Source organism: Doryrhamphus excisus, chromosome 23 (genome assembly GCF_030265055.1).
Source record: "Doryrhamphus excisus isolate RoL2022-K1 chromosome 23, RoL_Dexc_1.0, whole genome shotgun sequence".
Taxonomy (NCBI): Eukaryota; Metazoa; Chordata; class Actinopteri; order Syngnathiformes; family Syngnathidae; genus Doryrhamphus; species Doryrhamphus excisus.
In genome coordinates this window covers 12,320,003-12,337,238 of record NC_080488.1, presented here as the reverse complement: position 1 = coordinate 12,337,238, position 17,236 = coordinate 12,320,003, and the positions used below count along the sequence as shown (strand labels likewise).

The 17,236-nt window shown below is 41.6% G+C and overlaps 2 protein-coding genes across 6 annotated transcripts in view; one reads left to right on the top strand and one right to left on the bottom strand.

The window, feature by feature from the left end:
• Positions 1-764: 764 nt before the first annotated feature.
• Positions 765-3,921, top strand: LOC131110668 (homeodomain-interacting protein kinase 1-like). The gene is made up of 7 exons (XM_058063955.1): positions 765-801; positions 910-1,049; positions 1,702-1,881; positions 1,952-2,133; positions 2,215-2,338; positions 2,809-2,919; positions 3,364-3,921. Exons 1-7 carry the CDS (start codon positions 765-767, stop codon positions 3,919-3,921), a joined length of 1,332 nt encoding a protein of 443 aa, XP_057919938.1.
• A 616-nt stretch (positions 3,922-4,537) lies between these two features.
• Positions 4,538-17,236, bottom strand: part of LOC131110128 (pro-neuregulin-2, membrane-bound isoform-like) — a 40,179-nt gene continuing 27,480 nt past the window's right edge. The window contains exons 6-12 of one of the 5 annotated variants that reach the window (XM_058062865.1): positions 15,694-15,717; positions 12,641-12,743; positions 12,075-12,246; positions 11,366-11,493; positions 10,387-10,602; positions 9,276-9,459; positions 4,538-8,627 (exon numbers count right to left, since the gene is read on the bottom strand). In XM_058062865.1, the coding sequence (XP_057918848.1) occupies positions 8,151-8,627; positions 9,276-9,459; positions 10,387-10,602; positions 11,366-11,493; positions 12,075-12,246; positions 12,641-12,743; positions 15,694-15,717 (1,304 nt within the window). In that variant the 3' untranslated portion in view covers positions 4,538-8,150. The remainder of the gene's footprint in view (positions 8,628-9,275; positions 9,460-10,386; positions 10,603-11,365; positions 11,494-12,074; positions 12,247-12,640; positions 12,744-15,693; positions 15,718-17,236) is intronic. The other 4 variants (XM_058062866.1, XM_058062868.1, XM_058062867.1 and 1 more) reach the window with 4 other exon arrangements.

Sequence of the window (17,236 nt, the reverse complement as noted above, 5' to 3'; positions counted from 1 at the left end):
CATCTAGTGGTGAACCGATAGCAATACAACACTCCATTATAACTGGAACGGAGCGGCCAGCGAGGGCGGGGCTAAATGCACTAGCATAAAAATGATAGACACATGAAAACACCAAACACCACCCTAATTGGGAGGGGCAATGGAAATAAAAAAACAACAACAACAACACACAGCAAACCAAAATAAAAGGAGCGAATGTGCCATTTAAAAAGACCGGCTGATTAGTGCAGCTGTGCACCTTGGCTGCCCATGATACGTTTGGGGGAGTGCCGGCCGTAGGACTTTTGGGTTTTCAAACTATAGCAGGATCTGAGTCACCAAAACCACCCCATTATATAACAAGTTAGAATTGTATTTGTGTCCTTAGAATAGGCAAACTTACACCAGCTTGCAGCTTTAAACATATCCGTTCTCTACAGAAACACGTGACACTGCAGGCTTTTATTTTATTGCTAGTTTGCTAACCAAATATCACGTACAAGTACTTGGGAAGATAACTATACCGTTCAGTAAATGCCGTATGGTATTATACATTCCCAGACTTTGAACTCCATCACACACAAACAAGGCATCATTCCCCTGATGTCATCATTATCATGTTTGATGACATCATTACATAACTTTGGAATTAAAGTCACTTAAAGGTTAGATATCCGGATGTATTGGTAGAAGTTAAAACATGCACGATTCCATACAATGTCTTGTTCCGTTATGAAATGTGCCATTCTAAAATGACCTAAAATGAATTGAGCAATAAAATCACCATGACCCAAAAGGCCTCTGTTAGTTTAAATCTTAAAGGTACATAGTTTATGGTACCAAACTTTTAATATGGTAAAAATAATCAAAAAGTCACACTGCATGATAAAATATGGCAGGATTTTCTTCATCTTTTCTATTTTTCCTCAGAAATCCTCCCTCACAGGTATAAGACACTAAAAGTCTTAGGCAAAGGCAGCTATGGAGTTGTTATCGAGTGTTTGGATCGGAAATCAAGAGAAAACATGGCCATTAAGATTGCCAGGCCAGGGAAGACCGTCCAACGTGAGGTGTGTAGCTGCTGTAAACCTGCTCACTTTTACGTCATTGAAAATAGCGCAAAAACCAAATCTGACAGTTTGGGCATTTTAAATGAATTTAACATGCGTTTGAGTTTGAGAATTTTAAGTTACCGTAATTTCCGGTGTATGTCCCATTACATTTGTCTCACACTTTGAACACTTATACAGTGATTTGGCTTCGTGAGTAGCCCATCATGGAGAACACGTGAGAGGTGCAAGTAATGATGCTTTCAGGGTGAAGACAATCGATGTAGCAACTTTTGCTCGGGTCTGCGGGTCCGGAAACATACTCATTCATCCAAAGTCTTAGTAATCCCATTCATTAGTATTATATACTTACATATTTTATAATTTCATTGATGTAATAATTCAAACAACCGCATTTATTGCATTATTTTGAATCCAAAATCAGAGGAGAACATCGTCTAGTTATCAGCAGTTTTTGGAGAATTGGGGGAGCTGGGTGTTTTGAATGTTTTGAAGGCAAATCAATTCAGATTTTTGCAATGTTTTGTTCGAGTGAGGCTCACCCCCTGACCTCCGATCGATAAAAAAGATACAAATCAGGACGTCTTTAGTACATCATTTAACTAAACTACCACTTGCTCCAATTACAAAGAATGCTGTGGTGTATTTTCAGGCGTCCATACTGCAACTGCTAATGGACATCAGGCTGGACCGGGACAACATTGTAAAGTTTTATGGTCGCTCTTCTAGTGACCGGTACCTAGTTTTTGAAATGCTGGATATCAACCTGTCTCAGTACTATAAGGCACATGGTCGTATGCGTCTGCAGGACATCAGACTGGTCATTCAGCAGGTACTGTATATTCATTGAATAATTCATCATTCATTTACAGTTTTGTACATCTGTACATGGTTCTGTCCAGTTAGCTTCCGCATTTGATGCACTCAAGATTGTGGGAGTAATCCACGGTGATGTAAAACTGGACAACATCATGCTGGTGGATCGTGGAAAGCAGCCATTCACGGTGAAGCTGATAGACTTCAGTGTGGCGCTGAGTCGAGCCGAGGCCAAGAAGGTCAAAATGAGACAGGTTGCTTATTTCAGGTTGGCTCCATGGTTTTGTTGCTGTTACTGTTGTCACTTAGTTCTCCAATTTACAGATTTTTTAAAAATTTTTTTAAACAGAGCTCCAGAAATCATTCTGAGACTCCGCTACTTTGAGGCCATCGACATCTGGTCGCTGGGTGTGGTCATAGTGAAAATGGTGCTTGGCATTTTTCCCTTCATGAGAAGCACAGACTACGACTTAGTAAGTATGTTGCTTTAAGTGTCACATGTCACATGTCACATGTTCCTCACTGGTATTTGGGTCTACATCTGACCAAAGTGTAGGGTAGGGGTATGTGATGATTCGTGACCAAGTTAATACAGGATCAATACTGCTGATACTGAAACTCTCGTGGAGCCCATCGAGACTTATCGTTCATACGGTTTCCATTCACATATTTGGTGTACCGATGATTATGTTCACATTTAAACAAACATTACAATAACACTTTACAATACAGTACCCAAATGTACAGTAGTTAAAAGAGGAATGGTGTATTTGTTTAATGATTTGCAGACTATATGACTAACTTTATAGGACATAGGTGTTCATGCCTGAATGCTGGTTTGATTCCCTTCCTTTTAGCAAGGTTTTCTTACATCCTTGGACTATACAGACTGTACATGTATGAAGGTACCCTACTGACCATTCTGTTAATGACATCTGTCTAGCTGGAATGCATGATTGGTGTCCTCGGGCTGCCGCCAGACAATATTCTTAAAGCCGGAAAGACAACGAGGCAGTTTTTCAACAAGACAGATTTGGGTCAGTGGATTTTCAAGGTACTGTAAGTACTTATTGTTAAAAGAAGGTTACCTGAATCCTACACATTAAGTACATTTCAAGCGTAAGGCAAGGTGACTATAATCAGGAGATCAATTTTGAGATGTTTGAATCTGTATTACCATGCAGATTCAGGTGTTTATTACATTTGAAAAGCAAGATGATGAAATGATGAAGCGGCCTAAACCTCCACTAAACCTCATTAAACCAACCTCGTTAAAACTAAATGTTGTGACAATTGTACAGTAGATTCATTTCCAGGACCACATCCAAAAATCCTCAAAGTAATTGATATGCAAAAGAACAACTTCCCAGGCCTCATGGTAGCTTCATGTTGACGTTCTCGTCCGATTTCTGATCAACATTTGATCAATATTTGTCTGTTCTTTCACTGCTTTAGCTTCTTTAGCTAGTCGTCTTTAACACGTCTGTATTTCTTGTAGACACGTAAGGAATACTCAGTGGAATCAAACGACACCATCAGTAGTAAGATATACTCCCTGGAAGAAATGAGGAAGGTTGGTAGTTCCAAAATCAGTAGCTTTGTCAAACTGAATGCCATCGATTGTCCCTCAATCCCTAAGCCTGACTCTCGTTGGAACCAGATGTTTCCAGAGCGAGACAATGAGGTCGATGACTTTTTCAAGCTGCTGAACGCTATGTTCAAGTGGGATCAGAAAAAGAGAATCACACCCAGCCGAATCCTCCGCCACCCATTCATCAGAGGGAGTTACCTCTACAACAGCCCCAAACTCGGCTTGACTCAGGGACCAAATCAGACCTCCAAAAGGACATGTCGGAAGAAGAAGTGCACCATGAAACACGTCCACAAAGGATGCCGATGCGCCGTTGGTTCTCCTCATAATATCGTTGACAAACACCCCTTCAAGACAAAGAAGATGCACTGTATCAAACGTTTATTCTGCTGGATGAAGGACAAACTTTTGCTTGAAGATGCAGTAGGTCACATGGTGCCAAATATCCAAAGTCTGACTTCTTGAGTGTGCATGTTTACATTTGTGTGTTTTCTCCCATACGAAGCATACCTACCTACCGTTGCAAAAACATGACGGGAATATTGACTCGGAATTGTAAATACAGTCATCCCTTGGTTATTGGAATTGATTTGGTTGGAGGCCTGATTTGATTTTCTGCAAAATAAGATCCTTATTTATAGATGGAATATTTTGATATATATTTTTGACTTTCTAAATATGGTTTTTAACAGTTTTGTTAGAACCCAATACAGTAGACATAATAGGAGAAAATAAGACATAATAAAGACTCACACCAATTAGCATTAGGAGAGTTCCTTCTTGTCCTGTAATGGCTACTATCTCATCAATGTTACATTGCTGACATCTAGTGGCCAGTCTGAAACACTACATACTACAATGTGTCATTCAATATGTTTTATATTTTACTTAATTCAGCCATTTTTATACTTCAAAATGCTTCTTAATTTAAGCCAAAAATAATTTAGGGTCACAAAAAATACGCCTTAAACATGTGTACATGTGTACTGTTGGACTAATAATATTTTTATTATTTTAATAACCAGATTCTTAGTTAATCATAGAATTAATCATCCCGAGTTGGGAGTACAAGTGGTCCTCGGGTCACGAACAAGTTCCTAGACTGTGATGTAAATCGGGACTTACTGTAACCAACTAAACTAAAGTAACTAAAGGAAGTCCTAAGTCACTCGCACTGTAAAGAAGAAGAAAAATAATAAGTAAAAAGGTGGCCGACTGACAACAGATCCAATTTTGTCTCGTCACTTTTGTGGGGACGAAAATGACCAAACAACCATCTTTATTTTTCATAAATATAACAGGCTTTTTCTCAAAATGGTAGCAATAAAGTTTTATTTTTCATATGAACTGAGTGATTTTGGACTTTTTGTCTTTTACAAGTAGTATGTTGTATTTTTTTTTTCTTTGATCAAACTTGCAAAAAATCTAGCATATTCCAAGAACGATGGACATGAAGATAAGGGGATTTATTGCTGAATGTTAAAATGAATACACATTTAATTTTTTTCACCAAGTGGAAAGAAAAGAAACAGTTTGCTGACTGCTTTTTCCATGCACCCAACTACCAGTACCACTAGGACATGCAGGGGGGGGGGGGGGGGGGCAGAGGAAAGAAGAGAAAGGGGGGGAAAATAATAATGGAGCCAAACTGCTTGACATACATGATGGGGCTGTGTGTGGCTTTGTGTGTGTTTTTGTGTGTGTTTTTGTGTGTGTGTGTTTGTACGTGTATGTGCTTAGCTGTGTATGCTGTGTGTGCACGTCAAGGGTGGTACTGAGGGACTGGGGGTCTCGGGTGAGGAGAAAAGGAGAAAGAGGGCGGGAGTGTTAACAATTCAACTAGCTCTAGAAGCACACTACCCTCACTTGCAGTATTTCCACATTGCGATTCCCAGATTGATTACAGTGATAATAAGACAAAACTAGGCAGACCTCAGAGCCGTGAAGCCAATTAATGCTTTTAAGTAGAATTCTAATATGATTCCCCTGAATTGAAGGGGGTTCCTCTTTTTCAAAGGTGTTTTTCTCTGTGATCCATGCATCTCCTGTGTGAAAACAATATTAAAACCAACTCTTAAGAGTGAAGATTATTGTTGGAGGGGGTGTCTAGAGCCAATGCACTGTACATATCTGAAATGCACGGGTTTCTGACATGATCTCTCGACTATTAGTTTGCTGTTCTCTAATGTGTAGCCTTGATTCATCGATGCTTCTTCGGGTCTGGAAGGAGTAAAGAACGACATGATTGTGAGGGGACAAAGGGGGGTGGGGGGGTTACACAAGAGACATACAGAGCATTCAGTCAACATGACCAAGCAACATAAGTTGACCGATAAACGTATAGAAATGCATACTAACGATGATGTAATTAGTGTTACACCGGCCTTGAGCTAAATTATAAATAAAAGACAGACGCCACTCTTCTTTAACATTTTGACCTTCATCCACAATCCATATGTCAGACGACAACACGTGTCTTTCTTGGCCACTCCAAATTGTCCATAGGTATGAATGTGAGTGTGAATGGTTGTTTGTCTATATGTGCCCTGTGATTGGCTGGCCACCAGTCCAGGGTCTACCCCGCCTCTCGCCCCAAGACAGCTGGGATAGGCTCCAGCACCCCCGCGACATTCATGAGGATAAGCGGTAGAAAATGAATGAATGAATGAAACCTGCAATAAAAGTGTGTTGTTCTGGAGATTAAGTCCAGAACTAATCTTTGACTGTGTCTGCTGAATGCTTTATAACATGCATTTTACTTAATATAGCATTTTTATGCTTGAAAATGCTTAATTTTTGAAAAACTGATCGAGTGAAGCCACAATATTCATTACCGGAACTTTTTTCAATGAAGCAATGTCTTTGCTACCACTAAGTTGCCATGGCCAACCACCAATAAGGATCCAGAACCTTAGTCAAGAGTAGTCAAGAAGGGAGTGTGAAATGTCGGAGCAATGCGCTGTTCCTCGGTGTTAGCTCCTACAATAAGAATGTCTTATATATAACCTATAATAATAATAATAATAATAGCTTGTCTATAGCCTCTATATATTCTCTATGTAGTCACTATAGCCTGGATAGTATGCAGGTAGCAACATGTTGGTGACAGTTTTTGGATGTTTTTTTTAAGAGGGCTTTGTTAATGAAAAACTGCAGCTATCTAAAACACAGACAAGCGAAAGGTGTGTTTTTGTCTCACATGTGGATTGTCGAAGATGGGCAAAATTCCAAATTCCTATTAAGGGACTGTTTGCAACCTCAGGCGGCTGCCGACCGGGTGCGAACTTGCTGCAAATAACTTGCTATAAATTGTTATGTTGTTTTAATCCGCTAATGGTAACATATTTTAGTCAATGTTGTTCTTACTGGATATATTTACTGGTTTAAAAAGTATTTGCAAACAGTCCCTTTAATGCAAATGATGTCCTTTCCTATGAGAGCAGTGAAAGTGGATGACATTCCAATATGGTGAAAATAGCACACAAATAAATGAGGAACCCAAATCTTGCCACATCAGAAATAAAAATGTTGTCTCGGGTGCAACATGCACGCCCACTTTCACACCTTTGGAAATTAAAAAAAATAAAAGTCTGATTCGCCCGTCAAAGTTCTCTGCACAAATCCGAAACCACGACCCTGACATGTATGCTTCCGAGGGGGGGTATGTGATGTGATTTTGGCCTGCAAACGTGGATGCGGTGACAGCTTCCTCTTACTCCAGTGATGTGATGGGGAAGTCCTGAGACACAGTGCGGCTCTCAGCTGCTGGCATAGGAAATGCGTGGGCTTGGCAGTCCACAAGAGGCCAGAGTCAGGCTGGATTTCAACTGGTGGGTTTGATGGGCAATGACTGCTCACAAGGGGAGGGGGGGGTCAGTGCAATGGAGATTCTGGCGCACACACAAACAAACAAACACGTTCACACTCTCAAAAGCAACCCCTGTGTTATGGCAGCACCCTGGTCACGTACATGAGACTGATGTCACATTCCCATTCACTATTCCACAAAAAAAAATTAAAAAAATCAAAGCTGTGAATGAATGACATGCGTTCATCCGAAACTACCCCCGCCAGTGACAATGTCCCTGTGAGACGAGCGTGCTGCGTGGATGAAAACCATGTAAACAAACACCTTTTACACAGAAGGACTCAATATTGCATGATGACGTACTCAGATCACAGTTCAAAAAGAGGAGGATCCCAAATCAGAGAAAAAAAAACCCAAAGCAAAAGTAAGGAAGAGGATTGGTCTCTATAAAAATGAGAAGTCTTCATAAGAAAGGCTACAAAACTCAATGGGACCTCCGACTTCAGCATACAGCAAAAGGCACCACAATATTATTCTATTTATCTAACTTGTGAAAAAATTGGCACATATTTTTTCATCTCTCGTACTGCTGTAAATCAAAAAACCTTTACATATAAATATCCCCCCGCCCCCGGTTATAAAAAAGTCTTTGCTGTTAGCTAGTAGACAATTTTTGCTGAAATGAAAATAAATATTTCATTTGTTTAGAATATCTGTCTGTTATACAAAATAAAAATATTTCTCCTTGGTGCAGGTCTCTAGTCCAGAAGAAGAAAGAGGCGTGTGCGAGGTGGAATAGTGTGTGTGGGAAGGGAGTTGGGGAGGGCTGCTTGGGTGAGTGTTGGGGGATGGGGTATGGGGGGGGGGGGTGGCAGGGAGGCCGGTTTTAAAGGGGCATGTTGTCTGACTTGAAACGCTGCGACTGAGAGCTTCGACTCTGCCCGTTACTTCGAGTCCCCGGCCGACTGAGTCCGCGATGAGTCCGTGTGTCAGCCCCTGACGATGAATGGTAACCTGCCACGCTCAAGGGCAGGTCCATGTTCATGTTCTGCATACTGAGGAAAGGCGTGCGCTCCCCTTGACCGTCATCTTCCTCCTCCTCTTCCTCTTCTTCTTCTGATTGGCTGAAACTCTGTGACGTATAGTCCCGTAGGCCCGCAGACCTCTGAGAGACGTGTCCGTTGAGGCGGTTGCGTCGCGGGCGGCGTCGACTCCGGATGGGTTCCCGTGAGGAGGCGTACTCCTGGGTAGTCTCATAGGCCTCCTCGTCAGGGAGGCGGTAGGGGCTTGATGGGAGACTTCCTGTGCTCTCTGTCAAGTATGGCCGCCGCGGTCGCCGAGGCTGCCTGTACAAACTGCGATCCTAAAACATCGAAGACCACAAGTGTAAAAAGCGTTTGTTTCACCAACACATTCCGAGCGCCGATGCCTGATATTCTCCAACATGTTTGGAAGTTTGCGTGTTTTTTCATCCCACATTCCAAAATATGCATATTAGGGTAATTGGACTGTTAAGTTGTCTCTATTTGCCCTGTGATTGGCTGGCGACCAGTCCAGGGTTAATCTGCTTCACAATACACTCAGCTAATGACACGAGACGATACACGATACTGGATTCAGAGGTGATATTTTAACATTACTTTGACAACTACAATGACAAGGTACAGGCCTTTTTCATTTAACTGTCCCAAAAAAGATCACAGTAGACCCACAGTTCCCATAATCCCGAGACAAAGTAGCTAAGTATTGAAGTAGACGCTCCTATGACATGTGTTGTTTTGATAGTTTTATGCAATGATCGCGTTTTGATCAGAAAAATCTTCAGTAACTTTGATCAAATGTTGAATTACTACAGCTTCTACTTTGCCATTATCACCGCCGTAGCTGTTGATGCTGGGAACACCGATTTCAATTGGATTGCAAGGTTTATAGTGTGTGTAAAGCACTCAGTGCGTGGTTCCAATTCTGCCTTGCGCACTGCCATTTCCAGTTGTACATTGTGTTTACATACATCAGGACAGCGTAGCAGCGGCTGGTCGTCATCTCTGCGGTAGGCTGCAGCGGCAGGTGGTAAGGAGAGGGCGTGGCTTGTGTTGGGTGAGGTGATATGGAAGGTGGGAACCTGGGGTGGCAGCGGGGGGTAGTGGAACTCCACCGGAGACAAGCGCGCTGGTGTGGTCAGTGCTGACACATACCTACATAAAAAGGCACCACATGGTCAGTGTAAATTTACTAGTTAAAGTTAAAGGATAAACAGCTTACATGCATTTATTATTGGACCAGAAAGGCAGCCTAGCTTAATTCTACAATACACGGTACCATAAACCCAGTGTTGTGTTTCAATGTTTATATTTCTAGTTTGGCCTCAGTTTGAAAGGAAAGTTGAAATAAAAAAAGCTTCGTCAGAACTAACCAAAAGTCAATTTAATTTGATAATTTATGGCCTTATTTGATCGCTTCTTAGCCTCTATTGTATTTCAATCACCTGAAAAATTCCGAGTTGTACACACTTTCTACCACTAGATGTTGCCAAAAGCTAAATGCACGCTACACGGACTGGGCCTCGTGACCTACTCAGCGGAAGCAAAATCTTAAAGACACAGTCAGCAATGATTGTGGCGTCATACACTCGGGCGCCCTCTACCGTTTTGGAGTGTAACTACCGTTTAGTTCAGGTAAATGGAATGAGACGTAGTAATGGTAATTTATGAACAGGCTTTTGTTGATGTTACTAACTCAACACTAATAATGATACAAGACAAAAATAGCCTTTAACATGCTTTTTCAGATTGTTTTCTGGTGTGTTTAATACACAATAACAGGCTTCAATATTTTGACACTGACAGGGTAATCAGGACCAGTATTGTTCAAGCATGAATGACACTAATGGATCTGCCAACCTGGCAGAAATGAGTATGAAGTCTTGAATCTAGTCCCCACTGCCTCTCAAGCCCTTCCTGACACCTCACTGCCCCCCCCTCAGGATGACCCGCCCCACTATTTGATAAGCACTGTTATAGACTAAAAGAAGGTATTCCGTGTTCCTCAAAATGGCTTATAAAAGCTGTTATTTTAAGGTCAACTGACAGCAGGTCTCCAAAAAAAAAAGAAGATGTTGCTACCTGTCACTGTGCGGTGAATCTCTTAGCGAGTCATAGGAATCCCCGTACTGCATTCCTGGACTGGATACCTCCGTACAGCCCCAGTGGGCCGCCCTCCTTGCCATACAAGCTGGACTGCTGCATTTACTGGTTCCAACAGAGCTGGACAGCCCGCCTGACTGGCAGTCGGAATTCATACTGTCTGTTCTCTCCATGCTCCACGTCTGCTCCTCATGTCTGCAGATGTAAGGGTTTAAAAAGGTTACAGCCGCACTGAGAAGGCAGGGGAGGGGGACACTTAAGGCAGAAAAATGACTTATTATAAAAGCTTATTTAACATCGTTAAAGTAGAGCATACAGTAGATTCACGCTTTTGGCACGAGTTCCATGGCGTGAACGGCGAAAATGCACGTGTAATTGAAACGGCGTTCACTCGTCCTCTCCCCCAAAACACTCCTGCTAGCTTGACATTCTTTTAGTTTCAGATCAACATTTACAATAAACAGCTCCATTGTTCACTAGGGTCGGAAGCTAACAAGCTAAATGCTAAATACACAATCCACACAGTTTAAATGCATTTATGGTTTAAAATGTACAACTATGATGCATTCAAGGACCGCTAAATCTCAATACTTGACAAAAACGTGAAGCATAGAGACATATTTAAAAATGGTGGGCTTTTTAACAGTTGTGTTTTCCACTCACACTTACGGACTAGTCTCAATTTAACAATATGAGCCTGCACGGGGAGAACATGCAAACTCCACAGAGAGATGGCCGAAGGTGGAATTGAACTCGGGTTTCCTAGCTGTGAGGCCTGTGCGCTAACCACTTTCCCCACCGTGCAGCCGAAAAAGCAACAAACAACAATTATCTGACTCCACCGTGTTGCACTCAAGTGTTAATGAGCACCAATGTTCTTGGTCGCTTGTGTTTCTTTGTGGTATTGAAGCACATAAATAAAACATGTTTTCGCCCACTCGATGTGTTTAAAAGCTACCTGGATGCATGAGAGGCAGTGGTCGAGTGATGCGAGCGGGTAGACATTCGGCTGCCTGCGTAGTTGCCGGCACCCTCAGCTCCATGGCTGATGACACACTCCGTGGTAGGGACGCTCTTGGAGATATACTGAAAACACACACACACACGTTTGTGTTTCTCAGTTGACTGGGTTTTCAAAAACATATCAAATATTCATCAACTATTCTATACATGAAGCTGTGGATGCATACAATTTGTACTGACAGGAGTTTGTGTGTCATGAAGAATGCTTGCATATGAACAATATCTCTAAAGTTATTTTGACAAGTTGTTGCATGCTATTGTTCATACTGTTTGGTCATCACTATAAAGAGTTTGGGCTTGATTCCTATTTTGCATAGTATGAGACATTTAATATTCTAATACTTCTCGCCATATGAACTTGAACCTTGACTCTGTTTTACATTCAATATGTCCAATGTGTTGCACTCAAGAAAGCTTATTTGGCAAATTTGTCTGACCTCAACATACCTTTTTTTCCATCAGACTCAGCAGTTAATAAGCATGCATCGTTAGCAGTATTGTGCCATGCAGTGTGGAACTGGCGCTATAAAATGATGTTTTAAACTTAGTGTATAAGTGGCTAGATATCACCAGTCCGACCACAATGTTGAGTGTGTGTTTTTGTGAAGGTATATTATTTGATTCTAACATGAGAATTACTGTACCTGTACCTTTCTCTGCTGTGTGTTTCTACTGTTTGGACTCACATCAACCATGGGAATTTCCTCGGGACCGGGCCCGGGGTGGTTGGGCCCATTGGCCAGCATGCGGTTTGGCTGCTCCACACACTGATTCTGGTTCTGATGTAGATGATGTTGCATCTTCTTCCTGTGCTTCCTGCAAGTTTCAGAACATGGAAACAATGAAGAAGTTGTAGAACATCTCACAGGGAGTCATTGTGTGACTATTCCGTCCTTATTGGTTTAAGATAGTTGCATTGTGCGAGTGAGTAAGTTGCCCATATTTATGTTTGTCATAATTATGTTTTTCATTTTTATTCACCTACCCCCATGACATTGGTGTACCCCTGGGGGTATGTGTACCCCACTTTGGCGACCTAAAGCAATTCTACTAAAGCCCTGTATAAAATTACTGAAATAACTTTTTGTTGTAGGTCAACGCTTGAGAGAATGGATGCCAACTCGCGCACGAAGCTCCAGTAAGACCATAATAGACGGTTAAACAATGAATGTGTACTGATGACTTTGTATTGGTTTGAAAAGGCACATACTTGGTTTTGCAGTAGGCCACCACACAAACAATGCCAACCACCAACAAGGCCACACAGATGCCGGTGATCGTCAGCACCCGCCTTTGGTAGAGCTCCTCTGCCTCTGTGAAAGGAAACACACACACAAGCCGATTCGCATCCACACATTGCAGACATCAAAACAAAAACACACAAAATAAGCACGGCACACATACACAAAACACACACACACACACACACACAGCATGAGCATGACTTACAGTACTTATGAAGCATATTATACAGTTTGTTGGCTAAGATCTGCATGTGAACATTATTTTTAATTGCCCTTCATACACCAAATGATGAAAATTTAACTTGCTGCATTCGATGATCAGCTCATTGTGACATGTCTATTTGTTTTAGATACGCTACAGTCATCCAACGTTTCTATCACACACAATACAAATCTACAAAGCATTATGAAAGAGGACAGACATCTGAACACAAGCGTGCATGAATGCAAAAAACTGAAAATAAATGAAAGACATTTTTGGTTTACACCACAGTAGGAAAGTTTTACCAAAGTCTGTGCAACTAAAGAAACATCACTTTTATTATGTTTGATTATATAACTTGGGGAGTTGGTGTGACGTCATCATCAAAATCTTGATTATTTTGAATTCATTCTCATAAAAATTGCTGTTTCGGTGCTCAGTGAGCGGAGTGGGGGGGGCGGACAGGAAGTAGGAAGTGGTGATGTGTGTTGGCATGGGTTACGACAGTAACCGTAGCCCTAATTAATTAGAGATAATTCAAATACTGCAATAAAAGCCTGTTGTTTTGGCGACCACGTCTGGTGCTTGTGTGTCTCACCCTCGTTACAGTAACATTACTGACGCATAGTTCTTCAGAAGTCTTTCAAAACGGAACTAAAGCGCCTGTGCAACCCGGTCAGAATTGATCTAAGAACAATTAGCAATTTTCCTTCATATCTTTTGTGCTTTTCTGCCAATATGGATGTGAAATTGTATTCATTATGGTCTTAAAAAGTCTTAAAATTGACTTGTTGAAACCTACAGCGACCCTGTGAGACCACACATGAGCATTGATCTTGAACGGAATTGAGCTCATCACCAAACTTTTAGGCCAACGTGAAGACTTCCTGTTTGCTATGAAATAGTGACAGATGACTATGTAATCCATGTGAAGTGAACACTAACGTGTTGAGGATTATCAGATCAAAACGGCAGCCAGAAAGAATGAGAATAGCCAATCCTTGAATGTTTCAATAATATCCTTTGAGAGGTTCAGATGACAGCAAACCACAAGAAACCTATGAACTCATCTGCAAAGGTTGAATCCAGGCAACTTGACATCAATTTGAAAGCTTTCGTTGTGGTTGGACAGTCCTATGTCTTATGTACTCACTTCACACTATAAAGGAACGGAGTGAGGCTATAAAAACAGGATATCAGAGATCATATTAATTTGCACTACATTACGATTGTCAAGCTCTACGGAAGTCCCCAGTTCTTGAAATTACTGGTGACCCAGATCCTATTTAAATTGGACTACTGTGGTGTAACGCAGAGAACTGAGAAAGGCAAGTGCAACAACACAATGACAGAGGAGACAACCAAGGCAACAGGAAGGAGTAAAGGAGGGTAAAGGCGGGAAAAAAGAAAGTGATAAGGAGCATCAGGAGAAAATGATGAGTAGGAGAGGGACAGGGCTGAGAGGGGAACAGGAGGATAAAAGTGGTCCCCAGAAGCTACAACATAAGACTGTGCCTTCATCAACTTAAAGTGGATTTGAAAAGCTTGTCGGTCGTGCCCAGTAAGTAATTTCAAAGTCATATACCAGCTAACGGTGATTTCAGTTACTTTGCGTCATCTAAATGATAGCAAAACAAAACACGCAATCAATCAAAATAAGCTGTGCTCCTTTAAGAAAGAAACCGATTGAAAAATACAGGTGGTCTTCAGGTTATGGATGACTTCCATTCCTACGACGCGCCATAAATTGAATATTAAGTTGGAACTGAACACATGAAAGACATAAAAACACATGAATAAAAACACTAAATACAAAAAGACACTGAACAAATTTGCATGGTTATTAGTGTCGCTTTCATAGGAGCGGATCCTTCAACATGTTCAAGGATACCATAGCAACATGGCGGTGTCATGTTCCTGACTGTGTGGATGTGGGCTGAGATGACGGTTGATGTTTCGCCTCCTCTCCATCCTTACAACGCAGATGAGTAGCTGTTACAATACCATCTTTATCCTTAATGATGGCCACACTAAGCACGTTGTGTATTATTATTACATTTTTCATGAAATTTATGACCTCGCATTCATAACCACAACACGTCGCAACACAGGTCATTGTGAACCGAGGACCACCTGTAACTGTAACCGTGAAATCCGCGAGTCCAAGTAATCTTTACCTACCAATTCATCATTTCACCTCCAGAAACGGGGTTAGGGTTTTTGAATAAATGCCCTGAGAAAAGATTGATGAGCCTACGGCAATCTTGGCCCTGCATTGTATGAGAGTCACATGGTGGCGAGATACAGAAAGCCGTAGGGAATCGGGAAGCGGGAAGCGGGAAGCGGAGCCAACATCATTTGTGATTTAGGACTGGCTCACCGTTTGTCGGAACTCTGACACAATCAAGGGAAAAGTAAGTAGAACAATGCGGCCAGCATCTTGTCTATCTTTTGGTCATAATTTGCAAAAATGGATTATTATATTCGCACATGTTGAATAGAGCTTTTTTTCTACAGTCCATCTTAACTCTAGACCATTTATATCTTTTTTTGTTGCTGTTTTCCTCTGCTCTTTCTAGCTTAAAGCATTTGTCTCCATGAACATTAGTCTTCCTGCTTAAGCGAGTTAGTCTGTAAGAAGAGTGCATGCAGAGAAGGGGGGGGGATGTTGCATGTCTTAAAATCAGGTTAGTGGGCGGGAGAAAAGGAGGGACAGGTTTGTTGGTTTTTAAAAAAAGGTGGCACAATAATGTGTGACTGTAACACAACCTTGGCAAACTCTTAAAGCACAGCAAAATAAATGATAATTTTCCATACCCATAAATTCAATTCTGAGAAGCTCTGCCAGCACAGAACGTTGGTCAAAAAAAGGAAAGAGACAGACAGGGTCAGCTGTAATGTCCACTTTGGAGAGGATCTGCTGTATATTATGTTCCTTCCCTGTTGTACGCTGAACCAGGAAGTTCATTAGTGCTGTGGAATCTGTCACTCGTGGTGATTGACATGTGTGCCGTCCAGTAACAGACAGACAAGTCATACAAGCTCAGCTCTGTGAACCCCAGAAGTTCCAGGAAAACAAACAGAACCATACAAAACTCCAAAGCAAAAAGGGAGAAGATGAGCCAAAGGAAGTAGGAAAGAGAAGTGAGCAGGCAGGAAAACGCATGCAGAGACCCACGGACGATGATAGCGAGACGAGAAGCTGCATCACTTACTGTCATATTGACTAGAGCGCTTTTATGGAACATTGGACAGAAACACAAAACAAACACCAAAGAAAAACACAACAGACACCAACCAAAGCAGTGAGATGCTAGAACAAAAGCAGCACGGCACAAATGACGGAAATTAGGTTGATGTTGTAACTCATTTGACAAATGACAGTTGTAATCATTTTCTACTGATTACAGTAAAAAACACAAAGTATCTCCTATCCCCGCTCAACGCTGTTAGAAGCTTGCGTGTGGGTTTCTGTTGCTTGGCATGCATTAGAACTCAAAAAAGGACCCAATCCTGTCCACCAAGACCTGCGCTACATTTTTGAGAGGGCTTTACGTTCAGGACACTAAATAAGCAGACGGGGGGGCATCGCATGGACCCCAAACAGCAGGGAGTGTTCTTTCAACAAACGTGAAGAACAATGCAAATGCAAGCTAATACAAATAAATCAAAGAAAGCATAGACAAGACAAGGCTTGGGGATGGAATCATATATTGTTAGGAAAGACAAAGTGTATCCCGGAGAAAGACGTCGCTGATAAGCAACGAGGAAATCAGGTGGATTTGCAAAACAAAAGCACCCACAGTGGACCCTCACAAGTTAAATGTGGTTTACGTGGAGTGTTTTCAAGTGAAAAACATCTAAATTGAGCGTAAAACTCTATATCAGGGGTGGGCAAACTACGACCCGGGGGCCAAATCTGGCCCGCTAAGTGTTTAAATACGGCCCGACCGTTTTCTCCAAAGTATTTCATTGAAACATCCAACCTGGCATCATGGCTTGAGCCAACATTTTGATGCTTTAAGTAGCTTTTTTTCAATTTGGTTATTTGTTTGTTTACAAAGTGCTCCTGAAAAAAGGGACACAAGCACATATAGCAGGTTGCATGACACTTTTACAGATACAATCATTCCAGGTGGACTGTTAGAATTATGTGTGTAAAATATATAGTCTGCGAGTCAAAAAGTTTGCCCACCCCTGCTCTAAATGCATACCTGCAAACAATCGGGACCCAAAACAATAAAATGTGTCGTGAACCTTACCTTTGATGAGTCCCACCTTCAGTAATGGGTTCCTTTTTACTCATTGTCATTATTATTGTCCTCTTTGGCTCATTATTGTGTATACCCTTGTAAAAGCA

What these genes read in the sequence shown, in the direction of transcription:
- LOC131110668 (XM_058063955.1), top strand. Translation starts at nt 765, where the DNA reads ATGACCCAAAAGGCCTCTGTTAGTTTAAATCTTAAAG. An exon ending in TCAGACTGGTCATTCAGCAG is followed by an intron (nt 1,882 to 1,951) that starts GTACTGTATATT and finishes GGTTCTGTCCAG; the next exon opens with TTAGCTTCCGCATTTGATGC. An exon ending in TGGGTCAGTGGATTTTCAAG is followed by an intron (nt 2,920 to 3,363) that starts GTACTGTAAGTA and finishes TATTTCTTGTAG; the next exon opens with ACACGTAAGGAATACTCAGT.